Raw genomic sequence first — 14,507 nt, 5'->3', positions numbered from 1 at the left:
TACGCGTGCACACATATATATAACGGACATATAAACTAGAATGCATTGAGCTGTGCAGCTGTTTGTCGTGTGTGAATGTTTATAGGCAGGCGACTGCATAGCACGCATCACAAACTCAGTTGTTGTTTGTTAATGCCACACTCCATCACAAACCACACACTATTCACTTACCTGTTACTGTGTGGTACTGTAGGCCATTGTCAAGGAGTGCTTCTCCGATAAGCAGTTCAACACCACCTACGACTTGGCGGCGGTCAACTCCATCAACTGGGCACGAATCCTAGCACAGATCACGTACTACTACAGCAGCTACTTCCAGTACCTGAAGCAGGTATGGCTTAGCCCACACGTGTTAATATAGTTATGGCGTGTAGCACAGATCACATACTACTACAGCAGCTACTTCTAGTACCTGAAGCAGGTATGGCTCAGCTCACACGTGTTAATATAGTTATAATCACGTACTACTACAGCAGCTACTTCCAGTACCTGAAGCACGTATGTCATGGCTCACACATGTTAATATAATTATGGCGTGTAGCACAGATCACATAATACTACAGCAGCTACTTCTAGTACCTGAAGCAGGTATTTCATGGCTCACAACGTGTTTATATAGTTATGTCGTGTAGAGACATACAAATCAGGCGTGTGCTATTCTTTTGATTGGCTTCTTGGTAATCTTGTCGCAAATTGCTGCCTGTCTCTGTTGCATATCTTTTAGAACTACCAAGTGTCGCAAATTGTAGCGTGGTACTGACTCTGTCTCTGTTGCTTATCTTTTAGAACGACCAAATGTCGCAAATTTTGGACTGCAGCGACATGCAGAACCTGCCCACACTCACATACGTCGTTCCTACCGGAAACTTCGGAGACATTCTGGCGGGCTTCTACGCGACCGAGATGGGTCTACCTACACAGCTGGTCATCGCCACCAACTCTAACGATATCTTGGTAGGTATATGTTGGGTCTATGTGTATATTAAGATAGGGTTTTAGGTGGTGTATATATGGAACATTGCCACCAACTCTAATGACATCTTGGTAGGTCTATGTTGGGTCTATGTGTATATGAAAATATGGTTTTAGGAAATGTATATATGGAACATTGCTACCGACATTAATGATATCTTGGTAAGTCAATGTTTGAGCATCTCGGCGAGTCTGTGTATGGATCTACATAGTTTGCTTTGGAGTATATGAGTTTACTGGATCTATTCACTCAGCTGCCCATTGTCTCCCACTCAGACGATACCTGGTATGTATAAATGAATAATAATAATATATATATATGTGTGTTGTGTGTGCGTGTGTGTGTATTCGCTTATTGCTACTTAGTTGTACGAGTTCGTGGTATGCTCATGCTTGTGCTTCTAACAGGCAAGTTCACATCGACCTCAAACGTAGCATTTCTCAACTAATCACCTACCGTATTCTGGTTTGGCCTAAGCCGCCTTCACAACACCTGTACTCTATACATACACATCTCCTGTCTTATACCCTACACCCACACACCTTACACCCGCACCACACTTGCCTTACACCCTACAAGCACACACCTTACACCATTCCATACTTGCCTTACACCCGCACCACACTTGCCTTACACCCTACAAGCACACACCTTACACCATTCCATACTTGCCTTACACCCTACACGCATACATTTTACACCCACACCACTCTTGCCTTACACCCTACACGCATACACCTTGCCCACACGTTGTCTCACTACCCTACCCCTACCCCTACCCCTCCGTTGTAGCACCGCTTTGTGCAAACGGCTGAGCAGGAGGTCAGAGCCGTAGAGCCCACCATAGCGCCCGCGATGGACATCCAGATCTCCTCCAACTTTGAACGCTATCTGCTGCACTTGGCCAACAACGACACCGCCAAGGTGGCTGCATGGATGAGCGACTTCAAGGTACGCTGCTGCATGGGCTTGGGCGTTGCTTGAGCGTAAAGGCCTATTTTGAGGCTGGCTTATCCCCAGAGATAGACCCTCTCTGTGTGTGTGTGTGTCTCTCTCTCTTCACGCACTATGGAATAGACTATCTATGTACAGGTTGCATGTGATGTCTCTGTGCACTGAGATGTAAATGGTACGCGACGGGAGGCGTGTAAGTGGCACGTGACACGTGACAAGACGGTGTGGATATGGTGCATGCTGTGCAAACTACACATGTGGTTACACAAATGCTTATGTGTAAATAGTTACGTGTGTGTGTATGTAAGGTATATATATATGTGTGTGTGTGTGTACCCGTTTCTCCTTCTCCTTCTAAACCCTTTCTACTTCTCCTAAACCGTTCTCTTTCTCCTTCGTGCGCAGACCAAAGGCAAGATGTCGGTGTCACCTGAAGAGCACCAGAAGGTCAAGGACTCCTTCATGTCCAACAACTGCAACGAGCTACAGGTATACATACATACATACATTCATGCATGCATACTCGTATATACATACTCATATACACATATACGTAATGTATATAAACAAAAATGCATACATACATACTCATATACACACATACGTAATGTATATATACATACATGCATACATACATACATACGTATTGTATATACGGACGTAATGTATACATACGGCGTATCTTCACTCTCTCCACCGCACTTGTGTGTATGGCTATGCTCACGGTACTTATACTTCCGTGTGTGTTGTCACACATTACGGATGTGTTTGTGATCCGTATCTGTGTTTGCAGCGAGGCGTAGAGGTCTGATCAACCCTTATGTAAGCTCTGTGAACACGAGAACGTGAAATGTGGGGCGTGTGAAGGTAGAAGTTGCGTCTGTGTATATGTTGATATAGATATATATATATATATTGTGTGTGTGTGTACATCTGTCGCTGTATAGTATATACACATCTGGGCTAACACTTGCTTGTGTGTTTGTCTCGTTTCACTCTACACGTGCCGGCGCATCCAACATCCTTCCGTCGATCAATCGCACTGATCCTTTAATGTTCTGTGTCTAATACACACCTCATATTATTAATCTACTACCTATCCCTTGAATATGCATGTCAAATATTTAATTTATATATATGTACCTATATTTATAGACATAGTGAATTTGCGACATATCTTTTGAATGTGCATCTCTAATTAGTTTATATGTACGTATGTATGTATGTATATACATATTTATACTGAATTTATGACATTTTTTTGAATGTGTACCTATAATTAGTCTATTTGTATGCATGTATGAATATATATATTGAATTTGTGACGTATCTATTGAATGTGCATCTCTAATTAGATTATATGTACGTGTGTATATATATAGTGAATTTGCGAATTTGAATGTGCGTCCTAATTGAATTCATATGTTTTAATGTATGTATGTATGTTTGTCTATATGTATGGTGAATTTACGACATATCCCTTGAATGTGCATCTCAAATAATGCATTTGCGACATCCCCAGATTCTAACGGCCATCAAGAAGTACCATGAGAAGTATAACTACATCGCCTGCCCACACACCGCCTGTGGTCTGCACGCCATGGACGAGCACCTCAACGAGACCACCGATGCGTATGTGGCAGTGTGTACATCACTATAGCACGTGTGTGTATTCGTGTGTTTGTAGTTTTGTATCCTTTACTTGTTATGTGTGAGTGTTTTTTTTTATCCTGTGTATGTTGTAGGTGGTTTTTCTATGTGCATCCACGCTTGTGTGTGTGTCCGGATGTATATGTATTTGATGTTCTGTGTATATATATCTTATGTATATATATATATATCTCGTTTGTCAGTGTGCATATGTAAATGTACTAGTTCCTGGCCAAAGTGAACTTTACTGTGTTAAATGTGCTTAGGGTTTACCCTAAAACTCTTACTTCCCAACCCCCTCTCAGATATAGATACAGTTGGGAGTCCATACATAAAATTCGTATGAAACCCTAAACCCCTTACAGTAGCTCTGTCCGCTTGTCCATTTGTTGTAGGGTGTAGGGTTTAAGTCCATTCATAGACGGAGACCTTTCTAGGCCGTCCCTGCAAAGTCAAAGCCACTGTCTTCGTGCTTGTTCACATGGCGCGTGTGGTTGTCTGTGCATCCCAGAAGTACTTTCCAAGTACTTGTTCATATGTCGTGTGCTGAGTGTCTTTGCAGGGTTGTAGGTGTCTTTGTAATCTAATTATAGATATTCTTCATCTTTCGCATTTCTCCGCAGATCATACAAGAAGGTGCTCAAGAAGGGCAGTGCCGCTGCCATCACCTTGGCAACGGCCCACCCAGCCAAATTTGATGTGGCTGTGCATAGGGTATGCTGGGTACCTCGGCATAACCAGTTAAAATCTTCCAGCGTTGTGCGTGTTGACAGTGCTTATATGAGGTGTTGGTCATGTTAATATTTGTGCAAGTGGTCGTGAACAGAATATATATATATATATATGGGTGTAGGGTATGTGGCTGTGTACAGGATATGTTGTGTACATCAGTGTAACTAGTTAATTTCTTGAACTAGTGTTGTGCGCACTTGTTGATACTGTCTTATATGTTTGTGTTTGGTCATGTTCGTATATGTGGTTTGTGTTTGTGTACAAAGCATACTATAATAAACCAACAACCCGCTGTTACAAGAATCGTGCTGATCTTGTAGTACATATATATATATATATGACCTGAATGGTCCCTATGAGTGGTTTGTGTATATAAATAGAGTCATCATATTGTCCATACCATACATAAATGTTTGGAGTGTTGCAACGATGACGCTCACACACTACTACACCCTCCACACATGCAGGCTATCGGCCAGGATCCAGTCTTCCCCGGCCCTCTCGAAGCGTGCAAAACGGTATGTGCGTGACTCTGTTAGTACCTGTAAGCACTCAGTTGGTGTGATACTACTACCACTGCGCGTACTGGCTACACTTGGCCGGTTGTTATGTTCATCCTTCCATACACAAACTCGCACCCCCTACTCGTATACATCACTCTGCCAATCGATACTGCACAAAATTGTTCATAAATAAGTACCACTCTAACCGTCTGTTACGCACTCACACACCATGCATCAGATGGAGACACGCTGTCTATCAAGTGCCGCTGATAAGGAGGCGATTAAGAAGTTGGTGGCCAAGTACTCGTCACGTAACCCTGACAACCAGAAGCAGAGCAAGGGGTGGAAGCTGATCAGCGCGTGCCCCGTTACCATGGCAACGAATATTGGTATCGCCCTGGGCGGAGCTTTCGTCGTATACTCGGCGTTCAAGTACTTTACAAAGAAGTAAAGCCGCCCTTGCTATAACTTAGAATTGAATACCGTATCAATAATAAGGACTTACCTTTCAGTTGTTACAGCTGTGTGGAGGTTTGTAATTGTGTGGTATCGTATGTGCATACTTCTTTATTGGTCTTCGCAAATGCCTAAACGAACAATTCAATCGGTTGCCGCTGTATAGCCTGTTATGAACTCGACAATGAGAGCGAGCGCCTTAGGCTCTGACCTTTCGCTATGTACTTGCGGTCAACCCCAATTTGTTTTGACCAGCAAAGGTTACGAATGTACTACATTTTAAGCGCGTACCATATACGCGCCCAAGGACTTGTGCGGCACTCTAAGAATTCATTTACTGAAGATGTGAAATAAAATGCGTTACATGTTCGTACCTTTATAGAACAAATGCAATAAGAAGTGTACATGCAGCCTAATATATGCTAGTACTTCTAGTACTGAGAACCATACATGCAACCTACTATATGCCAGTACTTCTATAACAAATGTAATAAGAAGCATACACGCAGCCTATTATATATTAGTACTTCTATAACAAATGTAATAGGAATCATACATGCAGCCTATTATTTATTAGTACTTCTATAACAACTGTAATAAGTAGCATACATGCAGCCTATTATTTATTAGTACTTCTATAACAACTGTAATAAGAAGCATACATGCGGCCTATTATATGCTAGTACTTCTAGAACAAATGTAACAAGAAGCATACATGCAGCCTATTATATGCTAGTACTTCTAGAACAAATGTAACAGGAAGCATACATGCAGCCTATTATATATCAGTACTTCTATAACAAATGTAATAAGAAGCATATATGCAGCCTATTATATGCTAGTACTTCTAGAACAAATGAAATAAGAAGCATGCATGCAGCCTATTATATGTTAGTACTACTAGAAGCATACTCTACTACGTTCTTTTGTGAGTTTAAAGACTACCACCGTATATAAAGATGCGTGCAAACGTGTACTGTGCGTGTCTTTTAGTCCTGTCCCCACTGGTTCTAGAAGCAGCCGATAAGAGAGTGCACATTTTCAAAGCATTCTTGGAGTCTATCGGCCCAGTGGTTGGCTATATGGTTGCAGAGAGCTTACGGTGTTCTAAGGTCCGACCGTGCCATAAATCATCTGAGCTCCTAAATGTACAATAGCCACGCACTTGATCGGAATAATAATGTTAATTTGAGACTACGATGACTCAACTTACACAAGTCTGAGCCGAGCTGCAGAAACAATGATTCAACGCGGTTCGTGATACACCAGTTTGATTTTGTTGGCTTTGATTCCTCCAGAAGATTAAAACAAGTCTTTGTTTTGTTGGATTTAATTATACACATGATGGGAGTAGCTAAAACGAACATCAATATTGGGTAGTGGGTGCGACCCCACTCAATGCTGAAGCAATTCTCCACGTATTACGAAGGAACCAGCAAGTCAGTTGAAGACCGTGAATCTATTCCGAATCGACCGCCTCAGCTTGTTCCCTCTCCTCACGCTTACACACACCATCAGTATCCAGGCTCCGAATACATTCATGCACACACTCAGAGAACTCTCCACCCTTGCGTGGTCCCCCGTGACCTCCATGGGGCACAGGCTTTCCATGGCCTCTGGCGGATCCACCTGTGTTCTTCTGCACGTCTTTCTCAGAGTGCTCCTTGGCATCGCCCTCCTTTGTCTCCTTTATGTCAATAGCGATCTCGCATTCGCAGCTCTCTTCGACGAATGTTCGGCATTCCTCAGTGGGCTTATGCTCTCCCCTCGATCCATTCAGGCCATGCTCACCATCGTACATCTCTTGGTCAACCACGGTCATGTTCCCGTTCTTTCTGCCTTTTCCTTCACGCTTACACACACCATCAGTATCCAGGCTCTCGATGCATTCATGCACACACTCAGAGACCTCACTATCATTTTTTGGCCCTCCGTGACCTCCATGGGGCACAGGCTTTCCATGGCCTCTGGCGGATCCACCTGTGTGCTTCTGCACGTCTTTCTCTGGGTGTTCCTTGGCATCGCCCTCCTTTGCCCCCTCCGTGTCAATGGCGATCTCACACTCGCAGTTCTCTTCGACGAATGCTCGGCATTCCTCGCTGGGCTTGTGCTCTCCCATCGGTCCATTCGGGCCATGCTCACCATCATACATCTCTTCGTCAACCACGGTCATGTTTTCCGTTTTTTCCCTCACGCTTACACACACCATCGGTATCCAAACTCTCGATGCATTCATGCACACACTCAGAGACCTCCCCACCCTTGCGTGGTCCTCCGTCAGCTCCATGGGGCACAGGCTGTCTATGGCCTTCGTCGGATCCACCTGTGTGTTTCTGCACGTCTTTCTCTGCGTGTTCCTTGGCATCACCTTCCTTTGTTCCCTCTATGTCAATGGCGATCTCGCACTCACAGTTCTCTTCGACGAATGCTCGGCATTTCTCACTAGGCTTGTGATCTCCCATCGGCCCATTCGGACCATGCTGTTCGACATCAACCATTTCAAGGTCATCCATAGTCATGTTCCTGTTCTTTCTGCCTTTGCCCATCCCACGCATCTCGCACAGCCCTTCGCTGTCGTTCTCCTCCAAGCAGGTTCGCACACAAGTATGCTCAGCTCGATGGTCCCCAGACGTGCAGTTGGAGCATTCTTGCTCAATAAATGCATGGCATTTCTCTCGGGCTTCCATTCTCTCGACCATTTTAGCACACACATTTTCCTCATCGACATTGCCTGTGATACACTCGAGAACACAGCTTGATCGCTCCTCTCTGCTCGTGGCAGTGCTGCACTCGCAGTTTTCCTCAACAAACGCTCGGCAGAGTGACTGCTCGCCTCGTGGTTGGGCATAGGTGTTAACCCAGGCCATTGACCCAACGATGAAACATAATAGGGATTTTGTGGCTACCATTATGAAAAGTTGCAGTTTGTAATGGTTTTTGTTGTTACTTTGGTATATAGGAATACTGGTATGGGATTCCGTGTCCGGTTTTTGCTTTTATACATAGCGCGACACTATTTCAAATTTGACCATCCTGCCACCGCGTGTATGGATTCAAACTACATAACAACCTCGTTGAATCTAGATCACTGTCAAACAAGTCATAATGCGCGACACTTTCTGTTTTGAAAAAAAAATTACCGACTTGTCAGGCTGTCACCGTGTACATGTATGTATTCGAACTCCATAGCAACCTCGTTGAATTTAGATCACGGTCAAACAAGTAATAATAACACGTTAAAAAAAAATGAGGGTGCGCCCCTCAGCTTTTATGTCGGGTGAGTCCCTCGGAAGTCGAAAATTTCACATACGATACTACATGCCTCTAGCATCTCTCGTTAGCGCAACCACATCCACGCCATATTAGCGGAGTCAAATTGTTGGTTGTGTGTGTGTAAACTTTCACATCCGGTTCTGAATGGGCTCATTAATTTTTTTGACATCGTGCGCCTGCAGCTACGGTCATGCGTTTTTGCCGTGAGCCTGTGGATGAGTATACGCCAACTACGAGATATCCAATGGATAGTACATTGCTTTGCAAACATGACCAAGCGACTACCTGTCTGGTGAATCCTCGAGATGACATAGAGCACACTAGACGACAATACAGAAACTATGATACATGCCATATTGGTCGCGTTGTCCAAGGGCGGCAATATAGACAAACCTACGATACATGCTGCCGGCCGCGTTGTTCAAGATGGCTATCATGTGTGGCAGCGAACTATGTATCTAGTTATATGCCCGCACATAAGCTAAAATGTACCAGCCATCCTTCCAGACACAAACTCGCACCTCATGCGCGTATACAGAACTCGGTCAATCGATACCAAATTGTTTATACACACTACTTTACCTGTCTATTACACATCATGCACAGCTCATCGGTTGGAGACACGCTGCCTATCAAGTGCCGCTGATGAGGTAATCAAGAAGTTGGTTGCCAAGTACTTGTCAAGTATCCCCGCCAACCAGAAGAAGCGAGAAAAAAAAGTGGGAGTTGATCAGCGCGTGCCCCATTGTCATGACATTGAATAATGGTATCGTCCTGGGCGGAGTTTCCGTAGCAAAGGATAGGAAGGTATAACATATTGAACGTGTACCTCATAGGCGCCGAAAGACTTGTGCAGAACTCTGAGAATTGATTTATTGAAGATACAAATTGAAGTGCGTACATGCTAGTACCTCTAGATATATACAGCCTATTTCATGCTAGTACTTCTAGAACAAATGTAATGAGAAGCATATATGCAGCCTATTATAAGCTAGTACCTCTACAACATATGTTAGATGTATATATGCAGCTATGTATATGCTAGTACCTCTACAACATATGTTAGATGTATATATGCAGCTGTGTATATGCTAGTACCTCTAGAACAAATGTCAATTGCATATAAGCAGTGATACGTTACATTTTTGTTTTGAAGTATCTAACCACCACAGTATATATAGTTATATACATTTACGCAAACACGTCTGTATTCCCTTTCGTCCTGTCCTTGTTAGTTCTTGGAGTGGCGCGTGTATCTAGTTTCAGGAGCTACCTTGGTCTGTCAACCTGGTTCGCAATTAATATAACGGTAGGCCATATGATTGGGGTACGCTTACAATGTTCTATAGTTTGGTCTTAGTTTAAAGCCTCTGACTCTAGCAGTCAATAGAAAAGAAATTGGTCGTTATAATGATATTCAGTTGAGTCTTCGACAATATATTCTGCACAAGTTTAAACTTTAGAAAAAAACAGTACATAGAAACAATGTCTTAACGCGGTTTGCTATACAAGGCATCAGTTTGTGGATGACGATTGGGTCTTAGATGTGATCAATTAGGCGGTGAATTCAAACTTGTCTGTCAATTCAGATTCCTCCTGAAGTTTAGATCAAGTATGTATTTAGTTGTATTTTATTTTTATCATATTGGAAGTAGCTTAGATGAACAAAAATGTTGGGTGGCGGATGCGAGCTCACTCAACACTGAGGCAATAGTCCATCATATATACGAACGAACCTGCAAGTCAGTCGCAGATTGTATATCTATTCGGTATCGTCAGCCTCAACTTCCTTCTCCTCACGCTCACACACGCCATCGGAATCAAGACTCTCAATGCATTCATGCACACATTCAAAGAACTCTCCACTCATTCTTGGCCCTCCACGGCCTCCATGGGGTCCACCTCTGTGCTTCTGCATGTCTCCCTCCGTGTCTTCCTTGGCATCTCCTTCCTCTCTCTCCTCCATATCTTCCGAACCCATGCCCTCCATGTCCATGTCCATGTCCATCTCGCACTCGCAGTTCTCTTCGACGAATGCTCGGCATTCCTCACTGGGCTTGTGATCTCCCCTCGGCCCATGCGGTCCATGCTCGCCATCTTCCATCTCATGATCTCCGTCCTTTCTGCCTTTGCCCATTCCGCGCATCTCGCACAGCCCTTCGCTGTCGTTCTCCTCCAAGCAGGTTCGCACACAAGTATGCTCAGCTTGATGGTCGTCAGACGTGCAGTCGGCGCATTCTTGCTCAATAAACGCATGGCATTTCTCACGGGCTTCCATTCTCTCGATCATTTTAGCACACACCTCTTCCCCATCGGTATTGCCCGTGATACACTCGAGAACACAGCTTGATCGCTCCTCTCTGCTCGTGGCAGTGCTGCACTCGCAGTTTTCCTCAACAAACGCTCGGCAGAGTGACTGCTCGCCTCGCGGTTGGGCATTGGTGTTGGCCCATGCCATGGATCCGACGATAAAGCATAGTAGAGACTTTGTGGCTACCATTTTGAAAGTTGAATATAACAGTAAATTGATTTTTAAGTTGTTAGTTAGGTATATAGGAATACTGATACAGTGTTCAGTGTACGGTTGCTTTTACATGCACAGCGCGACACTTCTATTTTTCGAACAAATTCGTAGTATACGAACTCCATAGCGACCTCATTGAATCGCATTCGATAAATACCCCCAGTACATAGTCAGTAGATCATTGTCAAACAAAGTTAGGGGGGTGATTTATTTATTTTGAGTAGTACATAAATACTTGAAAAGCAAAAACAAGAGATAAATAACGGAGCGCCTCGCTGGTTCTACTTTTTGTGTTTTTTAAAAAACAAATATCTATGCCGGGAAAGTCCCTTGGACGTCGGAACTCGCCTTATATAAATTAAAAATACCCCCAGGGCCCAGGTCCCAGGCCCAGGGTCCAGAGTCCAGACTCCAGAGTCCAGTCTCAGGCCTTCCTTCCAGCCCCAGGTAGCATGTGGGTCACTGGGACCAATCACCAATAGCCATCGCCACAGGGCAGTAACTGACAGGGCATAGGACGAACGATATTCTATCGGAGTAAATAAAACCCCTTTTGTTTTAAAAGAAAAACAAAGAAACGAAGAGTTGTAAAATTCTGGAAATGGAAATAAAAAATATAGGGAACCAACTGTTACTGCGACTCATCAGTCATGACTCATCAGTCATCACACATCAAAGAAAAACTACTTCTCTAATGACTAATCTCCTGGGATCACTAATTCACTATCACTATGTATCTCTCGCAGGAGTCATGACTCATCACTCTTAATTAAAAAAATCCAAATGCTTTTAAAAAGGAACTAAATGGAAATTCCAGAGAAGTGGTTGCGTACTTGTTCAGTTGGTCTTGAGCTCTAGGGAATTTGGTTACTTGAATTGTTTGAGAAAATCAAGTACACACACCGGCAGTGACGCGAGAGTCAGCGAGACAGGACAGTGAGACTGTGAGACTCTGAGAGTCTGAAAGTGTGAGAGTCGCGTTAACATTAACTGTTATTTAAGGCGCGATGTGGGTCGACACTCGACACTCGACAGTCGACCGTCAAGAAGAGGACTCTTCTGGACTCTGGACCCTGGACACAGGACTCGGGAGAGAGTGGTCACTGGTTAGTGGAGTCTGGACTTTTGAGTCTTTTTTTTTAACTTTTAACCCATTGTACTTTTTTTTGAAGGGCGAGCGGCCAGAGCGGCCGGGCCACTTCGGAAGTTCAGATAATCAGGCCAGTATATTTAATTTAAAATTTACATAATAAATGACAAGACCCCAGGGCCAGCCCCCAGGCCGCTCGTATCTTTTATCATATACTTTTTTTTGAATTTTAATGTTTTCGTCTAACGGTTACCACGTATATATATAAAGATCTCCCAGGCATATATAAAGATCTTCCAGGCCTATACTGTGTCTGATTGTCAGTCGGATATACGTTACACATATACTTTTTAACGTTAGCGTTAAGCGTGAAACGTTTATTCTGTACAGCAAGAACGTAACGAGGCTTTCACGCACCTCTGACTTCAGAACTTCAGAAGTTCAGTCTTTTTCCTTTTTTTTTAAATTGACATAGAAGTCTTCACTGCAGAACTGAAAACTGAGGCCTGAGTCTCAGGCCGGGTGTTAACTATAATAGTTTTCACGATATAGGCGAGCGACATAGCTTGTCAGCCAATAGTATGCTCGATTAAATTTATAAAAAATTGATTTCGTGTCCCACTTTTGAAAACTTCCAGAGACAAAATTTGTCTCTTGTAATAGTTGATTTCGCTATAATTTTAAGTTATAGTCGGAATCTTTACGTAAACTTCAAAAATTACCAAGAAAATGTAAAATACCGTCGATATCCCCATCAATCTAATTGGATACACGAAAGCCCGCACAAAATGTTCGATTGGATGCAAGATGTTTGCAACAAAAAAGCGGTTTAACGGTCGGGCGGTTACGATGCCTCTTTTGAATGCTGCTGTTAATAACAGGGTATATTTCTTGTATGCTTGTCACTTATGTAATAGACCTAGCTAAACGCAGCAATAGAATAGAACGTACAAACGTCTCTCTTCCGTGTGATATACTTTACTTCAAGTGCATCTAAAAAATATGTTTTGTATCACAAAAGAACAGAGATTGTATTTTCTAGACGTAGTATATATTTATTAGATATATTATAACATGCATTTGAATTATTGAAAGCTACGCACTTAGAGTAGGTTTATAAATAGTCTGTACTTTGGCGGGAAATGTCGAGTTATGCGTTCCCTACATTGGTGCATTTGAGTCTGAAATCTCGAAAGGACACCTTCTGAATCATTTCGAAAATTTCCAGCCTTAATTTGCCCTATTATTGTTACTATTACGAAAATTTGTTATAACCGATTAGACTCGGCCTCAGACTAAGTTACTGAGAGCATGTATTTATTCTACATGATATTTAAATATATATTTCGTATCAGTGTCACACAGTCACAGTGATGACTCATATGATTGTATATATATATATTATTATTTTTTAAAAACACAAAAACTATATTTAACTAAAATACATACATATCATCAGATGAACCTATAATTCAATATATAAAATCTTTGGCGGAGTCTTGTACTCTTGTTCCCACAAAATAGAGTGTCGACTTAACTCTCGACTCTCGAGTGTCTGACTGTCTGAGTCCCTTCTCCCCCCAGAGCAGAGGATCACGGACTAAATACGAAGGAAAAGGAGAAATCTTGATGCCACCACTGCAAGAGCCACCTAAACCGCCACCTACAGATAGAGCCACCTAAATATACCACCATTGTAAGTGCCACCTACATTCGCCACCTACACCCACTATTGACACCATCCGTGAAAATTCTGACACGACACCATTGCTAAAATATTCACTATAGTAAACACGCGTGCGTACAGTACATTATAAGTATGTAAACTCCACGGAAATTGAGCGTTATAGCGAGTTTGTATTGAGCTGTACTGAGAGTTTATATAGCTAGTAGATATTAAAGTGAGGCCGGAAGATCATGTCAGTTAAAGTAGAGTGTAAGTCAGAGTACCATCCGGGAAAGAAGGATGTAAAGACCGGTGTACTGTTTGAACTTCCAACTGGAGTTCACGAGGTTGTTAATGTATGTTTATATATATAAATTTATATATATATATATATATATATATATATATATATATATATATATATATATATATATATATATATGTATGTATATGTGTGCATACATACATACATATATGCGCACATGTATATATATATATATATATATATATATATATATATATATATATATATATATATATATATATATATATATATATATATATATATATATATATATATATATATATATATATATATATATATATATATATATATACATATATATATATATATATATATATATATATATATATATATATATATATATATCATATATATATATATA

At 42.1% G+C, this 14,507-nt stretch overlaps 4 protein-coding genes across 4 annotated transcripts in view; 1 reads left to right on the top strand and 3 right to left on the bottom strand.

Moving 5' to 3' along the window:
- Positions 1-5,670, top strand: part of SARC_02228 (threonine synthase) — a 9,031-nt gene extending 3,361 nt beyond the window's left edge. Inside the window, exons 5-12 of the mRNA XM_014304034.1 lie at positions 194-331; positions 787-954; positions 1,766-1,924; positions 2,333-2,416; positions 3,450-3,559; positions 4,201-4,291; positions 4,777-4,827; positions 5,051-5,670. Coding sequence (XP_014159509.1) covers positions 194-331; positions 787-954; positions 1,766-1,924; positions 2,333-2,416; positions 3,450-3,559; positions 4,201-4,291; positions 4,777-4,827; positions 5,051-5,263 — 1,014 coding nt within the window. The 3' untranslated portion in view covers positions 5,264-5,670. The remainder of the gene's footprint in view (positions 1-193; positions 332-786; positions 955-1,765; positions 1,925-2,332; positions 2,417-3,449; positions 3,560-4,200; positions 4,292-4,776; positions 4,828-5,050) is intronic.
- An 863-nt stretch (positions 5,671-6,533) lies between these two features.
- SARC_02227 (hypothetical protein) lies at positions 6,534-7,420 on the bottom strand (the record flags this gene model as incomplete). The annotated part of the gene is made up of 1 exon (XM_014304033.1): positions 6,534-7,420. The coding sequence occupies one exon, from the start codon at positions 7,418-7,420 to the stop codon at positions 6,728-6,730; it is 693 nt and encodes a 230-aa protein (XP_014159508.1). The 3' UTR covers positions 6,534-6,727.
- Positions 7,421-7,427: 7 nt separating this feature from the next.
- On the bottom strand, positions 7,428-8,228 carry SARC_02226 (hypothetical protein; the record flags this gene model as incomplete). Its single annotated transcript, XM_014304032.1, has 1 exon — positions 7,428-8,228. Exon 1 carries the CDS (start codon positions 8,175-8,177, stop codon positions 7,428-7,430), a length of 750 nt encoding a protein of 249 aa, XP_014159507.1. The 5' UTR covers positions 8,178-8,228.
- A 1,816-nt stretch (positions 8,229-10,044) lies between these two features.
- On the bottom strand, positions 10,045-11,274 carry SARC_02225 (hypothetical protein). Its single transcript, XM_014304031.1, has one exon. It carries the CDS (start codon positions 11,039-11,041, stop codon positions 10,304-10,306), a length of 738 nt encoding a protein of 245 aa, XP_014159506.1. The 5' UTR covers positions 11,042-11,274; the 3' UTR covers positions 10,045-10,303.
- Between the last annotated feature and the right edge of the window lie 3,233 nt (positions 11,275-14,507).

This window comes from Sphaeroforma arctica (assembly GCF_001186125.1).
Source record: "Sphaeroforma arctica JP610 unplaced genomic scaffold supercont1.97, whole genome shotgun sequence".
Lineage (NCBI taxonomy): Eukaryota > Ichthyosporea > Ichthyophonida > Sphaeroforma > Sphaeroforma arctica.
Note: the sequence above shows the minus strand (reverse complement) of the source record. Positions and strands in the feature narration are given on the sequence as shown.